We start from the raw sequence: 15765 nt of genomic DNA, 5'->3' as shown, positions 1-15765 counted from the left end.
TCAAATACAGGGTCTCCCTGCTCGGGGATAAACGTGAGGCAAGGTGCTCTCTCAGCGGGCCGCTTCCATGCCCCGTTTCTGTCTTTCTGATACGTTTTAGAGGTCACTCTGCTTTCCTGTCCCTCTCCCGCACTGGAACCTGGATCGAGACAGGCCTTTGTTTGGGAAGGGGATAAAGCCCAGGGCCAGAATAGAGCCTGGCCCCACTGCGTGTGTTCTGGGTGTGAGGGGCGGCGGGGTGTTGGGGAAGGTGTGTCCCTGCAGGCCAGCCCTGGAGACCAGCACCGATCTAGAGACCACCAGCCTTCCAGGGCACTAGGTGCCCTGGGGCGAGGCTCTCCCCAGAGTCTCTCTATCTTGCCCTTGGCAAGAGCTGTGGCTCCAGACACTCAGGGACATCCCCTGGTTGAGGGGGCAGGGGCTTTGGACCCCCTTTTGCCATTACCCTCCCTTGCTGACTTGGGCACCCTTTGCCAAAGCTGCACACCTGTGCCTCCTTGGGGAGGAGGCCCTTGAGAAGGCCGGCTGCTCCAGCAGGGTGAGAGTCGGCGGAAGGAGTGGGGAACTTGTCCCTTCCCAGGCTGGGCTGCTCCTCTCCAGCCCGAACCTCAAAGCACAGGGCAGTGCCTGGCCTGGGCACTGGGGAGGGGAGCACCTGAGGGTGTGGCCTGGGGCAGCTGCTACCCTCAGGGCAGGCAGGACTGGGAGGCAGCACCCTGCTAAGGTTCTAAGCCAGACCTGGGGTCTGAGAGCCCTGGGTGGGACCCTGCACACCCCACACATCAGCAGCCCCCTAAGGCCTCCGTTTCCTGCTCAGAAGACCGGGGCCATCACAGCACTGCACCGATGGGTGACTCTGTTCCAGGACGGCACAGTTGGCACTGTTGTCCCAGTGACATTAGAAATCGGGCTGGTGCTGCTCTGCAGCAGGTTTGGGTGATCAGATACAGGGTCTCCCTGCTCGGGGATGGGGAATGTTTCTGAGCTTAAATGTGAGGCAGGGTGCCCTCTCAGAGGGTCACTTCCATGTCCCCCACGACTCTCCGCCCGACCAGCGCCAGCTTCCTGTGTGGTGTGGCCTCACCTTCAGGTCAAACTGGCTTTGCAGCTCCTCCAGGCCCATCCGGTGGTACAGGGCGATGACGTCGTGCCTCTCCTCCTGGGGTACCGTGGCCTGCGCCGGGGAGAGCGATCACACAGGTGGGTGGCCAGGAAGCCCCCTCGAGCTCCCAGCTCACTCCCTGCCCGCTCCCGCCCACCCCGGCCTCCTTACCTTGGCCAGCTGCGTCTCCAGCTCCAGTACCTGTGCCATGTCCTCCTGCACCAGGTGGCTGTCCCTGGGTAGGTTTGCGTCCTCCCGCAGCATCGTGGCCACTGACACCATGAACTGCAGGTAGGCTTCCCGCACCTGGGCCAAAGGACGCCGGGCAGGGCTGGACAACCTTGGCCACCATGACCCCCAGAGAGCTCTCTGTGGGGGTGGGGTGGGAGTAGGACACGGGGCAGCCCCTGACGTGCGTCCACCCACCTTGACCAGCAGGCCCTCGGGCACACAGAGTGCCGAGTGGGAGCATCTCAGATGCATGACCTGTGCCCAAGCCTCTGGACAGGGGACCTACTCTGCGGGACTGCTCAGGGCTTAAACTGTGTGGCTGCCTATAAGAATTGGCACAGGGTGGGTGCCAGGGCTGTGGGTGCTGGGGTGGTGGGTGCTGGTGTTGGGGGTGCCAGGGCTAATTTGGCCCTGCCGGGGCTGTGGGTGCTGGGGCTGTGGGTGCTGGGGCTGTGGGTGCCAGGGTGGTGGGTGCCAGGGTTGGGGGTGCCAGGGCTAATTTGGGCCTGCTGGGGCTGTGGGTGCCAGGGCTGTGGGTGCTGGGGTGGTGGGTGCCAGGGCTAATTGGGGCCTCCCTACCCAGGTGCTCCCTGGCCTGAGGGTCAGGAGTTGGATCCTGAGGAAGCTTGCTCCTCAGGGAGCTGCCTTCTTCACGCTGGGCAGGGCTTCCCCAGTGCAGGCCAATGCCCTGGCCAGGCTCAGCCCACAGCTGCCTGGTCTGAACACATGGCCATACATGGCGCTTTTGAGATGCTCCAGTCCGTCCTGCTCTGGCCTGGTTCTCTCAGCACCACTGCCCACCTTTGGCCACATGGCCCTTCCTCTGGGTTTGGTCATCCTTCAAAGTCTAGCTCAGAGCCCACCTTCATCAGGAGGCCCCCTGGATTGTGTCTGGCCCTCTGGGGCATTCATGCCTCATGCCTATTCACCTCTGCCCTGGTGCTTGGATGCCTGTGCCCTCCTTACCTGCTCCCTGTCCTTCCCCACCCTTCCCTGCACCCCGGGCTAGCCCTGGGCCTGCTGGCCTCAAGGTCCCCTTGTCCACAGTGGGGTTCCTCATCGCTCTCCTCTGTTGACAGCCCCTTGAGGTGGAGCAGGCGCGGGGCCTGGCTGCCTGCGCTCAGATCTCCAGGGGCCCTCCCAGCAATCCGGTGTGGCGGAGCCTGGCTCTGTATGACAGGACAGGGGAGGTGGAGCAGGCGCGGAGCCTGGTTCTATATGACAGGACGGGGGAGGTGGAGCAGGCGCGGGGCCTGGTTCTGTATGACGGGACGGGGAGGGCAGTTCTGCCCCACGGGGCTGCTGCTGAGCTGAGTTTGTCCCTGGGCCTGGCCTGGGTGTTGAGGCAACGTCCCCCCAGGATGGTGGCAAGCGATGGGTTGCGTCTGCACCCCCCGCCCTCAGTGCCAGGCTCAACCTCCACAGGTGCTCATAACACCAGCTTTGGGGAAGGAAAGCCAGGTGGGCTACAGGAGGGCCAGGCCACGGGGTAGGGGGCGAGGTGGTGTCTTGGGGTCATCTGGCATTGTGATGAGGACCCACCCACCTTCCGGTTGCTGCCACCGTTGAAGTAGTACTCTCGGGAGGGCATGCCCAAGGTGGGCTGGTCTATCTGGAAACACAGAAGGTGTGACCCTGGGCAAGGGGCCCGGAGTCCCCACAGCCTGGCTGAGGCAGGCAGCAGCCTCCTCCCCCCAGGACTGTGCCCCGTGGACACATGCTCTGCCCAGGAGCTGGTGGCAGAGCTCGTGCTGGACCCGGGAGCCCAGGCCCTGCCCTGAGTGATGGTGGGGTGCTGGGCTGGACTGGAGAGGGTGGCGGGGGTGGGGGGCAACAGTTCAGGCTGCCCTGGGCCTCGCAGCACCCGCGGCTCCCCCAGAGTGGGGTGTGTATTTGTTTCGTGTGTTTCTCTTTGGCCTCCAGCCCGTGGCCAGCAGTGGTTCCCTGAGGTCAGGCCTCCTGCCCTGGTTCCAGCCGTGCTGTTCAGGAGCCCTGCCCCTCTGACCAGAGCCGGGTTCTGATGTGGCCACCAGCTCGGCCAGGAAGCCCGACAGAAACTCCAGCAGCAGCAGCTCATCCCCGGGCCCATGGACGTGGACAGGAGCCAGGAGCCCGGGTCCCGGGAGACCCTGGAACTCCCTGACCGCCTGGCCTGTCCTCCTGCTGTGCTGCGAGAGCCCCCAGCCAGGCTCGGGGACCCTGCCTACCCCTGCCCACCGGCGCAGCTCGTACGTAGATGATGTGCCGGCTGGAGTTCTGGTCATCGTTCCAGATGAAGAGGTCGATGAGGACGCGCCTGTTGAACTGTGAGTTCATCAGTGCCAGCTGCCGCTCCAGCTCCCACTTGAGTCCTGGGGAGGCAGCGCCCCGCTCTGGAGACTGGTGGGCCCTGGGGTCCCAGCCCGGCCCCTTGTCAGTGAATCTGGCCTCCGGGGCTAGGAACTAGGGGGCCATAGGGTGGGGAGCTCACCCGTGCGCCTTAGGGACTGGGGAATACGCGAGACACTTTCCCTAACAGCCCAGGAGCCACAGGCAGGCCCCCAGGTGACGGGAGGGGGTTGGGCGCAGCATGGGGTCGTCAGGGCTGCCAGCCACGTGGGGCGTCACTCCTGCCCCCAGGGGAATGGAGCGCATGCTTAGAGTGGGGAACCCTGGGGCCGGGGCCTGGCCGGGGCCTGGCTGGGGCCTGAGCGTCAAGTGCTCCTAGGGGCTGAGGAGGGGCGTCCCTCTGCAGGGCTGAATGGGACTGGCTATGAGGCACCAACTCCCCAGCATGGAGTCTAAACCACCTCCCAGGACCCCGAGGTTGCCCTGGCTGGGTTGGGCCTCTTGGGGCTCCTGAGAGCAGGCAGCTGGGGGTGGGGGTGGGGTCCCCTCCTGGAAAGTCTCGGGCCGAAGGAGTCCTGGCCCTCGTCCTGTTCCGTTTGTCTGTGAGGCTGCCACCAGGCCCGGCCTTACCTACAGTCTCGTTCCACTTGTCCATGGCCACCGGCCAGCCTCCCACCACCTCCAAGATGTCCAGCAGGGGCTGAGAGCCTCGCTTCTCTATCACACCTGAGGAGGGAGGCAGTGGTCACTCTCCCAGCCTCCCTGTGGCTCACGTGCCACGACACAGAGCTGTGGGGGCACTGTTGGTCGGTGTCACAGGTCCCCACGCCCCCTGCAGTGCTCGGCGAGAGGCGGCCTCCCAGCCTGGGCCTTTACACCTGCACCCTCCCCTCACAGAGCAGCATCTTGGCAGCTCTGCAGCGCTGGAGGCGGAGGCTGAAGCTGGACATAGGTGTGAAAGGAGACCTGGGGGCTGAGAAAACGCACGAGCCCTGAGGGACAAAGAGGATGGTGGGAGGGACCCCCTGGGACCTGGGAGCCGGCCAGCAAGCAAGGAGCCTGGGAGAGGAGAGGAGGCTCTGCGCGCAGGCCAAGCCTCAGCGAGGACTCAGGCAGCGGCGATGGGTGCCGGGTGGGCTGGGAGGGGGCGTGGGGGAGGCAGGGGAGCCCTGGGGCCTGTGTGTGTCTTGTGTCTCAGCTCAGCGTGGTGGGGCCCCGACAAGCAGCTCAGAAGCCCTGCAGTGGAAGATTAAGTAAAGGTGGGGACACGGAGAGAGTCACTGTGGGAATCAGTGAAGACCACCCAGAGGGCAAAGCGAAGGCTTCGGGGCTGGCACAGCATGGCAGGCGCACTGTCAGGTCAAAGGCCTGCAAGGAGCGGCAGGGCTTCCTAGTGGAAGAGGGGAGGCCCAGGTGGGCCGAGTGGGGGCCGCTGGCCTGGGGACGCTATGGTGGGCTCACTAGAGGCCGGGCTCCTCCGGGCTTGGCTCGGGTCCTCCGCTGGAAGCAGGGACAGACATTCCAGGGGAGGCTGCCCGGGACGAGGCAGGCCCCGGCTGTTTGGGGCCGGATGCCGTGGGGGTGCCGTCTGACCTCCTGGGCTGCCCACTGAGGATGAAGGGATGGGTTCCGGGCTGGGCTGCAGGTCCGGAGTCGCGTCCCAGTTTTCCACACGGTCTGGCCCCTGCCCTTTGTATATTCAGCCTCTCAGGCCAAAAATTAAGTAAAGGTGAGGACACAGGAAGTTGTCTGCAGCTGCGGGTATTGCCCAGACTGGGGGCCCGGCCTTCAGTTTCCGTGGGGAGGAGACAAGCCCAGTGCACCCAAGCAGGGGTCTCATGGAGACGCCCCCTAAAGCCAGGGTCCCAGCGAGTTCCACTGTCAGGCGGAGGCTCCACGAGACCCCCTGGGGAGAACAGCCAGCCCTGAGCCCTGGTGCTCAGTGGAGGAGCTGTCTCTACGCAGCCACAACCACAGGCTGGGCCTGCAGACCCCCAAGTGGAGGAGTTAAACGGTGCTGGGCCGGGGGTGCTCCAAGCACGTGAATTCCTTTAATGGGAACTGAAACATGGATAATCTGCCCCACACCACACACATACATCCACATACATCCACATGCATCCACATACATCCACATCCACACACACACGACACAGGTATACAATACACACAAAACACACACACAACACATATACACACATACACATATACACATCCACATCCATCTACATGCACACACATGCACATATGACATATACATACAAAACACACAACACATATACACACATACACATATACACATCCACATCCACATACATCTACATGCACACACATGCACATATGACATATACATACAAAACACACACAACACATATACACACATACACACATACACATATACACATATCCACATACATCCACATGCACAACACATATGACATACATATACAATACACACACAACACATACACACATACACATATGCACACATACACATATATACATATACATACACACATATACACATGTACACAAGTACACACAGCACATATGTATACAATACACACACACATAACACACACATACATGCACACACAACATACACATATGCACACACAACACACCCATAGAATATATGCATATACACATACATGCATATGCACATAATACACTTATACACTATACACAATACACATGTGATGTGCACATAACACACGTGCACACATAATGCACACACATATGTACACACTGCATGCATACATATACACATATACATAACAATATACATACATACATACACAACACATGTGCCCACATGTACACATGCACAAATCACATATACACATATACACAGATACATGCATGTGCACATATACATATATACACATACACACATACACATAAACACACACAATGTGCACGCATACATATACACACAACACACATATATGCACATAAATGTATAATATGCATGCATGTATATACACATACTCATATACGTATAATACACACACACACAGTCTTCCTGCAGCCTGGAACGTGTGGTCTGTGCTGGGGTTGGGGTGTGAGTGAGGCCGCAGGGCAGCTGGTATTACTGTGAGCCTGGACCCCGTGACTGGGAGCGGGACACAGCACACAGACCCTCTGGCATGAGTCCCGAAGGCACCCACTCCTGCCCTAGGGGCAGCCATGGAGTCCTGGGGCTGTGCTAGGCCCTGGCAGGAGCAGCCCGCCCCCGTCCCCCACCTCGGCCCCTTTCTGGCGGCCCCCACTCACTCTGGTTCATGCAGGAGCGGTACAGCGTCCTGGCCTTCTCCACAGCCGGCCGGTCCTTGGCAGTCGAATTCTCCAGCACCGCTGTGGGCACAGGAAAAGGTTGGACAGAGGCCTGACGAGGCTGTAGGGGCCAGGTCACAGGTTCCCACACCCCCTGCAGCGCTCGGCGAGAGGCGGCCCTCCAGCTGCTGGATCTTTATTCCCTCTCCTCCGTGCCCACCGGACCAAGAAGGAAGCAGAAACAGGGGCGAGACACAGCCAGGACCAACTCCTGGCCCAGTGCTGTCCTGTTCGGTGTCACCCCGCTGCGCCCCTGGCCATGCTCTGCCACCTTTGAGGATGACCTCCAGCTCATCGCGGAGGACGTCAAAGATGCTGTATCTTGAGTTGGTCTCGGGGATCACGTGACGCCGCAGCCAGCCTCCGCATGCAAACTGGTAGAAGTCGTTACATGGTTCCGTGGTCGGGTCCATGTTCTGGAGGATCCTGGCGGCTGCTCGTCCCCATGGCGTGGAGCAGGGAGAGGGGAGACAGAAAGAGTTGTGGACAGTCCAGAAGCCTGCCTCCCGGTCCAAGAGGCAGCCTGGTCTCTCGGGAAGGGGCTGCTGTCCATCCAGTTGCAGCTGTGTGCCCTGGGAGAGTTAACCACCCTCTCTGAGCTGCAGAGAGGGAATCCCCCAACCTGGATTCAGTGCTAGGGTTTTCACTTATTTATTTTTGGAGACAGGGTCTCACTCTGTGGCCCAGGCTGGAGTGCAGTGGCGTGATCACAGCTCACTGCAGCCTTGAACTTCTGGGCTTAAATGATCCTCCCACCTCAGCCTCCCGAGTAGCTGGATCACAGATGTGTGCCACCTTGCCTGAATGCTTTTCAAAAAACATTTATGTGTAGAGACAGGGTCTCTCTGTGTTGCCCAGGCTGGTCTGGAACTCCTGGGCTCAGGTGGCCCACCTCGGCCTCCAGAGTTGCTGGGAATTCCGGCATGAGTTGGCTGGGTTTTCACTTATTAACCACACGACCTTGAGCCCCAACCCTCCGAGACTCATTTCCTTGTCTGTGAATCTGGGAACACCAGCAGTCTGACTTGCAGGCTGAGGCGATGGCTGAGACGGTGCCTGCTCACAGGAGGTGCTCAGCTGGTGGACCTGTCCTGTGAGCTGGGCCCAGCTCCTGGCTGTCGGCCAGGGCCTTTCTGTCCCGACTCTGCCCCCTGCCCCCTTACTCATCCCCAGAGGGAGGGGCGACTCTCACCACCATGGGGGTTTGTATTCTCCCAGAGGGGCTGGCTTTGGCCCAGCAACTCCGAATGTGCAGGGCACAGGGGAGCCCCAGGCTTCCCACTGAAAGCTTTCAACTGGGGTAGCTGGGCTGCACCCCCAACCCAAGACCGTCCCTCAAATTCTTTTTTTTTTTTTGAGACGGAGTCTCGCTCTGTCGCCCAGGCTGGAGTGCAGTGCTCACTGCAAGCTCCACCTCCTGGGTTCACGCCATTCTCCTGTCTCAGCCTCCCGAGTAGCTGGGACTATAGGCACCCGCCACTAAGCCCTGCTAATTTTTTTGTATTTTTAGTAGAGACAGTGTTTCACCGTGTCAGCCAGGATGGTCTCCATCTCCTGACCTTGTGATCCGCCCACCTCCCTAAGTGCTGGGATTACAGGTGAGAACCACCGCGCCCGGCCCCCTCAAATTCTGTCCGAGTTGGTCTTGGCCACTCCACCTCTGGGACTGGGGACCTCACAGAAGGCGCGACCACAGGCCCCCCAGCCCCCAACACGGGCAGAAGAGTCACAGTCCAGAGCTTCTCCACTATTGGTGCTTTCACAGCATGTTAACAGTTTTTGTCATCTGCAAATAGTGGTACCTGACTCCCAATTTTAAGACAAATTCCTGGTTGAAAATTTGAGGTAAGAAAGTGGGGCTATTCATTGAACCTTTCTTTCTATAAATGTGGACAAAAGCCGCTGGGGTTCTTGAGGCGGGATGGCTGTTGCTGCAGGGCCTGGCTGCTGGAGGCTGGGGACTGGGGGCCCAGCGGGTGCCAGATGCCAGCAGAACACCAGCTCCCCCCACTCCACAGCGAGTCTGGCCCACCCAGCTCTAAGGGCCGTGTCTTGGAGTTGCTCCCCGGGCCTTGGGCGGGGCCTGTGTCAGTGTCAGCCAGAAGCCCCCAGCCCTTGGGCAGGCTGTGGACGGCAAGGGGGCCAGGCTTACCTGCCATCACGCAGCCAGGGGTGGTGCAGACCTCGCTCACCTCTTGGGTCTCTGGGATCCCTGCGGACAAGGAGCAGCCTGAGCACGGGGAGCCGCAGGGAGGGTGGGGCAGGACTGGAGTGGGTGTGGGCGGGGCAAGGTCTGGTGGGTGTGGCTTGGGGCTGGGCATAGACTGGGGTGGGCGGGGCAAGGTGAGGGTGGGTGGAGCATGGGCTGAAGCCAGTAGGGCAAGGCCAGGGTAACCAGGGCATAGGCTTGGGGTGGGTGGTTGGGGCGTGGCCCTCCACCCCATCTTCCACCCCCATGGGTGGTCCAGCCTGGCTGCCCAAGTCCTCCCCAGGTGGCCCAGGCTTGAGGCCTTCAGTGATAGTGAGCTTCGTTTGTCCTTGACCCCTGCAGGGACCCCTTTACACTCTCTGCCTCCACGGACCCCCACAGCCGCTCCAGGCCCCAAGGGCTGAAGCCGGCCATTCTGCCCTCCTGCCTTCTGCCCAGCCCACTCTCACCTGCTGCCAGGGCCAGCTCCTCCAGGCAGCCTGCCTTGCTGCCCCTCTCTGCATGCCCTGCCCCAGCCTGCCCCACCCCTGTGCCAGTCGGTGAAATTGAATGTGCCTAGGTCATGCAGGAGCTGGGGCGGAGCATCCACAGTGCCCAGCAAGCCTCCCACGTTCAGGAGGTGCACCCGGCTGAGGTCCCCACCGCTGTCCTCTCCCCATGGCCCTCCTTCGGCGTGTGAGGGTTGGGCAGAACCCAGCCTCTGCCCCTCCACGGAGTCCCCCCACCTTGGGAGGCCTGCACCCACCTGCCTGGGGCTGTTTTGGAAGGGAAGGCAAAGGCTACCTCGGGGTTTTCGTTTTACAAAGGTCCTCTCCTCCTGTAAGAAGCCCAGCCGGCTAGCAAGGGGTGACAGCTGCTTCCCTGGGGAGAAACACAGCGCTCAGCTGCAGCCTCCTGCCTGCACCTCCCTGGGGTGCTGGGGGCCTCCCTGGGGCAGCACGGCATTTTTCCACAGTGCTGGGTGCTGCAGCCCTACCTCTGTAGTGAGGGCTGGTCCCCAGGGCAGCGAGACAGGAGATGCACAGAGTTCACTGCAGGGCCTGCTTCTCTGTCTCCCGCTGGGCTTGAATGGGGGGCAGTGTGTCCTGCCTCGCCAGCCCCACCCTTTAATTCTCCCTCCACGCATCCCAAGATCCCGGATGTACCAGGGCCTAGAGGGGTCCTGAGATGAGCCCTTTCTCTTCCCGACAGCCTCCTCTGCCTCAGGATCTTCCTGACCCTGGCCAGGCCCACACAAGGTGGCACGCTCCTGGGGTCCCACAGGGCAGGCTCATTTAGAGGGACAGGGCCCTTTCAGAGAGGGTGACTTCCTGCTGACTAATGACCCTTGTTCCCCGCCCCTCCACCCTCACTGTCTGCTGAAAGTGCCAAGTCACCCTCCCTCCATCCCTCCACTGACTGCTGTGAGGGGCCTGCCTGGTCAGCATCAGGGGCTCCTGGGATGGCTGTCAACTGCCTGGAGAGAGGTGTAGGAGAGGAGGGTGGGGTGGACAGAAGAGGGGACCCCAGGTCCAGAGAGATGACAAGCCAGGCCTGGCTACCCTCAGAACTGGCTTGGGGCCAAATTTCCTCAGCAGTGAGGCACACAGAGGACTGAGTAGAAGGAAGGAACAGGGCTCATTCAGGTCAGGGCTGTTGTTAGGCCTGGAACCTGGCCTAGCCCTGGGCAGAGACTGCAGAGAGGGTGTTAGAAGCCACAAAAATATCAGGTCCTTGGGGGTCTGGCCATTCAAAAAGCCATTAACCCAACGTTGGATGATGACTGAGCCAGGTCGGATGCTGGGCACTGGAGTTCACATGTGAGCCCAACAGGGCCCAGGCCTCAAGGAGCCCATTGCCCAGTGGAAACAGGGAGAAAGTGCTGCATACTGCACACATCAAGGCAAAGTGCTGAAGGGCAAGGCTGAGCTTCAGAGCAAAGGAACCCCCCAGGCCAGCAACGGAAAGGAGGCGGTGAGTGTGAGTGGAAGACATGGCTGCTCTGTGGGGTTAGCCAATTGCAGTAACCCAGAGCCTATGGACCACAGATTGGACTGTGGACTCCAGAGGACCCCACCTCAGCAAAAGGGTGGATTCGAAGGACATCACCTCTGACCAAAGTGGTGACAAGGAGGGCAAGGGCTTTCTGCTTCTGATTAGGATGCAGAAAGTTGAAATTGACTGTGGCCCCCACCCTAGCCAGGAGAGCAAGCTGGAGAAGCTACAGCATGGGCACTTTTGGAAACCCACGAGAGCTGAGGACATGGAGAAACCAGCATGAGTCAAATTCCAGGGAGGAATGAGGCCTTCCCAGGAGAGGGGAGGAGAGGCCTGTGGCTGCTCTGCCTCTGGAGTCAAAGCATGAGGAGGGGCAGACACGCCAGGCAAGGCAGGCAAGGTCATTCAAGCATGGTGGCACATGTCAGTAGTTCCAGCTACTTGGGAGGCTGAGGTGGGAGGACTGCTTGAGCCTGGGAGGTTGAGGCTGCAGTGAGTTGAGATTGCATCACTGCACTCCAGCCTGGGAGACAGATTGAGACTCTGCCTCAAAAACAAAAACAAACAAACAAAAAGGCTATGAGCTACATACTGTCTGATTCCAATTATGTGACATTCTGGAAAAACAAAACTTTAGTGAGAAGAGATGTTAAATAGTGATTGCCAGGAGTTTGGGAAAATGGATGTTGAAAAGGTTGAACAGGTGAAGAACAAGGGACTCTTGGGGGCAAAAAGTGACAAATGGTGAACGCATTTGGCAGTGAAACTATTCTGTACAATACTGTGATTGTGAATGGTGACTATTCTGTACAATACTGTGAAGGTAAATAGTGAATGCATTTGTCAAAACCTGTAGAACTTTATAGCACAAATAGTAAACCTTATTGTATGCAAATTTAAAAAATCATTTAGACTGTCAGGGGAATCCCAGGATGAAATGCAGAGTAAGACTCAAGACAAATGTGTAAAACAATCTCACTGAAACGGATAGGGGAATAAAGTGTTGACCTAAGTAACTTTAGAAATGAGTAGAGTCTATGAGACTAAAAGCAAAGGAAGCTGTATGTAAGCGCTGTACTCTAGTTGATAAAGTTGTCCTTCATGGGATCCCAACTTAATTCTGAAACCACTACACATGTATATTGGAATGGCAAAAGTGGATAGTAGGTGGCTGGGCTTATTGCTGTTGCAGTGAGAAGTTACAGACAAGGAAAGGAAGGAAGTTAGAATGGTTTATGTGGTGGTGGAGTAGAGTTGGAGACATCAGTGTGAACTCATTTTTAGCTTAATACAGATGTGGATGGTTGCACATATAAATATTTATAGATACGAGTATCTAGATGGGTTCAAGTATACACACATATTCCTTTGCTCTGCCAGGTGAGCTAGACTAGAAGCAACACCAACCGAGGAGTAGCAATAAGCAAAGAATAGGACCCAGCTCTTGGTTTCTGTTTGTTTTTCAGATACCACATTATCCTAGAAGCTCTTGGTTTTTGAAACCATTATCCAATGAAATAAGCCAGGGCTCCTTAGAAAAACGGTTGATTATACAACTGGGGTAGGAAACATACAAGATGAGCTTGGAGCATGCTGAAGTGTCAAAAAGTAAGAAAGTGCTCCCCCAAAAAAACTCACCCCAAATTCATGATAATGGGGATACAGCAGAGGGTCATAGAAGCAACTGACAACTCCCAATGGCCAGGGTTGGAACAATTTGAGCAATGCAATATAGTAGTGGATTATAATGCCAAGTATGAAAGAAATATCCACAAATCATTGAGTAAATAAATAAATGAGGGAGAATAGACAAATCTCTCATACAGAAGAAATCCAAATACTCTGCCTCTAAGGATGTGGAAAATAACTCCCCACTCTTCAGGTGTGAGCTGCACACAGTGACTTCTTTTCAAAGACTGCACTATGAAAAAGAAGGGAAAAAAGTAACTTTCGGTGCAGAAACCAGACATTACCTCCAGCCAGGCAATTAAGGTTAACATCAAAGTGATAAGTCAAGTCATTGAAAGTGTGTACCTGTGACCTGCAGCCTTCCTCTGCAACATGTGTTACCCCAGTCTAATCATGAGAAAACCATTAGGCTAATTCCAACTGAGGGTCATTCCACTTCATCAGTAACCCTCAAGACTGTCAAGATCATAAGAAACAAAAACACAAATGAGAAAACAAAGAAAGTCTGAGAAACCATGACAGCCAAGAGGAGCCTGAGATGTGGTGCTCTGGGTATGACCCTGGGACAGTAAGAGGACATGAGGAGAAACAGGGAAATCTGAATTGAATATGAACTTTAGTTAATAGTAATATTATCACTGTTGGTTCATTACTTGTGGCAAATGTATCGTGTGCTAATGAAAGATGTTCATAATAGGGGAGACTGAGGGTGGGGTATATAGGAATTTCTGTACTATTTTGCAATGCTTCTGTAAATCTAAAATTGTTCTAAATGTTTGAAATATTACTGAAGGAAACCTGAACAGAAGATCTCAGACCTGTAGGACAATGTTAAATGGCTTAACATATATGTAACTAGAGACCCAGAGAACAATCTTTGGAGAGACACTGACCAAGAAATATTTAAGGTTGGCAAAAGATATAAATCTACCCCAAGAAGGGTAGTGTATCCCAAACTGGGCAAATACAAAGAAAATCATACCCAGAAGCATCGTAGTCAAACTGTGGAGGACTAAAGATAAAGAGAAATTTAGAATTACTAATTTCAAGACACATTCAGGCAGTCAGTGGGGCTGGGCATGGTGGCTCATGCCTGAATCCCAGCACTTTGGGAGGCTGAGGTAGGTGGATTGCTTGAGTCCAGGAGTTTGAGACCAGCCTGGGCAACATGGAGAAACATCACCTCTATAAAAAAATTACAAAACAAAAATTAGCTGAGCACAATGGTGGACACCTGTGGTTCCAGTTATTTGGGAGGCTGAGGTGGGAAGATCGCTTGAGTCTGGGAGGGGGGATGTTCCAGTAAGCTGTGACTATGCCACTGAACTCCAGCGTGGGCAACAGAGCGAGACCCTAACTCAAAAAAAAAAAAAAAGCAGTTAGGGGAAAAAAAAGACACATTATATTCAGGGGAACAACCGTAAGAATGATGGTGACTTCTCATCAGAAAGAATGACGGCCAGAAGACGATGGAATGAGCTCTTTAAGTGCTTGAAAAAAAACAATAATGTACTATCAGCTTAGAATTCTATACCCAGCAAAAATATATTTCAAAAGTGAAAGTGAAATAAAGACATTTTAGACCAAAGCCAAGAGCATTTGTCTCTACTGGATGTGCACTGTAACAAATTCTAGAAGGTCTTCACTCAGAAGAGATGTGAAACCAGTGGGAAGACGAGATTGGTGGGCAGGAATGAGGAGCCTGAGGGAGGGTAAAGGGAGCAAAGTGTGATGGGAGACCTGGACACAAACAATGCCTCTGAATCATTTGCTTCCCATCTAGTCAGATGTATCCAGAATAAATTAGGACAACTGAAGAGGCGAGTTTGTGCCTCCTTCATGCCTGCATCCTGCCTCTACTGCCCCCGCTGCATTCCCAACATAGGATTTCCCATAGCCTTGTTGCTGGGGGAAATCTACCCCAGGGAAATTCACCAGATGATGCAGATCAAGGGCTGCCTGAGGATGGAGTGGGCTCCTGAGCAACACTTTCAAAACCGAGTTAGGCCAGGCACGGTGGCTCATGCCTGTAATCCCAGCACTTTGGGAGGCCGAGGCGGGTGGATCACGAGGTCAGGAGATTGAGACCATCCTGGCTAACATGGTGAAACCCTGTATCTACTAAAAATACAAAAAATAAAAAATAAAAAATAAATAAAAAAATTAGCTGGGTGTGGTGGCAAGTGCCTGTAGCCCCAGCTGCTTGGGAGGCTGAGGCAGGAGAATGGCATTAACCCGGAAGGTGGAGCTTGCAGTGAGCTGAGATTGCACCACTGCACTCCAGCCTGGGTGACAGAGTGAGACTCCATCTCAAAAACAAAACAAGACAAAACAAAAAACACAAAGAAACAAACAAACAAAAAAAACTGAGTTAGATGAGCTAGGCATGTTTTTACCACGTCATCCCTTAACTTACAGTGTCTCATTTAATCATCACAAGGCAGGCAGATCACTTGAGGCCAGGAGTTTGAGACTGGCCTGGCCATCATGGCAAAACCCTGTCTCTACTAAAAATTCAAAAATTAGCTGGGCATGGTGGTGCATGCCTGTAATCCCAGCTACTCGGGAGGCTGAGGTGGGAGAATCGCTTGAACGTGGTGGGTGGAGGTTGCAGTGAGCTGAGCGACACAGCAAGACTCTATCTCAAAAAAAAAAAAAAAAAAAAAGAAGCTTGTAAGGTTCCCCATCTCTACTTCATCTCTACTTTTCTTGGGAAAACTGTTGGGGAGGCAAGATCATACACCCAAGGTCACTTTCCTGGGAGAGGTGAAAGGGTTTAGACCTCCAGACCCCATACTGCCATTTGACGTCTCTGTTCTTCTAAGAGAAAAGGCAAAAACAGTGAGATCCTTTTGACACAATGACTGAAAAGAAACAAAGTCTTACCCTAATA

General features: G+C 55.7%; 1 protein-coding gene across 4 annotated transcripts in view; it reads right to left on the bottom strand.

Annotated features, from left to right (window-relative positions):
- MMEL1 (membrane metalloendopeptidase like 1) overlaps positions 1 to 15765 on the bottom strand; it is a 40070-nt gene that overhangs the window by 12222 nt on the left and 12083 nt on the right. For 3 of the 4 annotated variants that reach the window (XM_065530982.1, XM_065530993.1, XM_065530984.1), the window contains exons 2-10: positions 9990 to 10067; positions 9150 to 9209; positions 7269 to 7430; positions 6938 to 7018; positions 4292 to 4387; positions 3566 to 3684; positions 2880 to 2945; positions 1274 to 1408; positions 1085 to 1174 (exon numbers count right to left, since the gene is read on the bottom strand). In XM_065530982.1, the coding sequence (XP_065387054.1) occupies positions 1085 to 1174; positions 1274 to 1408; positions 2880 to 2945; positions 3566 to 3684; positions 4292 to 4387; positions 6938 to 7018; positions 7269 to 7430; positions 9150 to 9209; positions 9990 to 10067 (887 nt within the window). The remainder of the gene's footprint in view (positions 1 to 1084; positions 1175 to 1273; positions 1409 to 2879; positions 2946 to 3565; positions 3685 to 4291; positions 4388 to 6937; positions 7019 to 7268; positions 7431 to 9149; positions 9210 to 9989; positions 10068 to 15765) is intronic. The other variant, XM_065530988.2, reaches the window with a different exon arrangement.

Source organism: Macaca fascicularis, chromosome 1, assembly GCF_037993035.2.
Source record: "Macaca fascicularis isolate 582-1 chromosome 1, T2T-MFA8v1.1".
In the NCBI taxonomy this organism is placed as follows: Eukaryota; Metazoa; Chordata; class Mammalia; order Primates; family Cercopithecidae; genus Macaca; species Macaca fascicularis.
The sequence above is the reverse complement of the archived record's forward strand: the minus strand, read 5'-3'. Positions and strand labels throughout refer to the sequence as shown.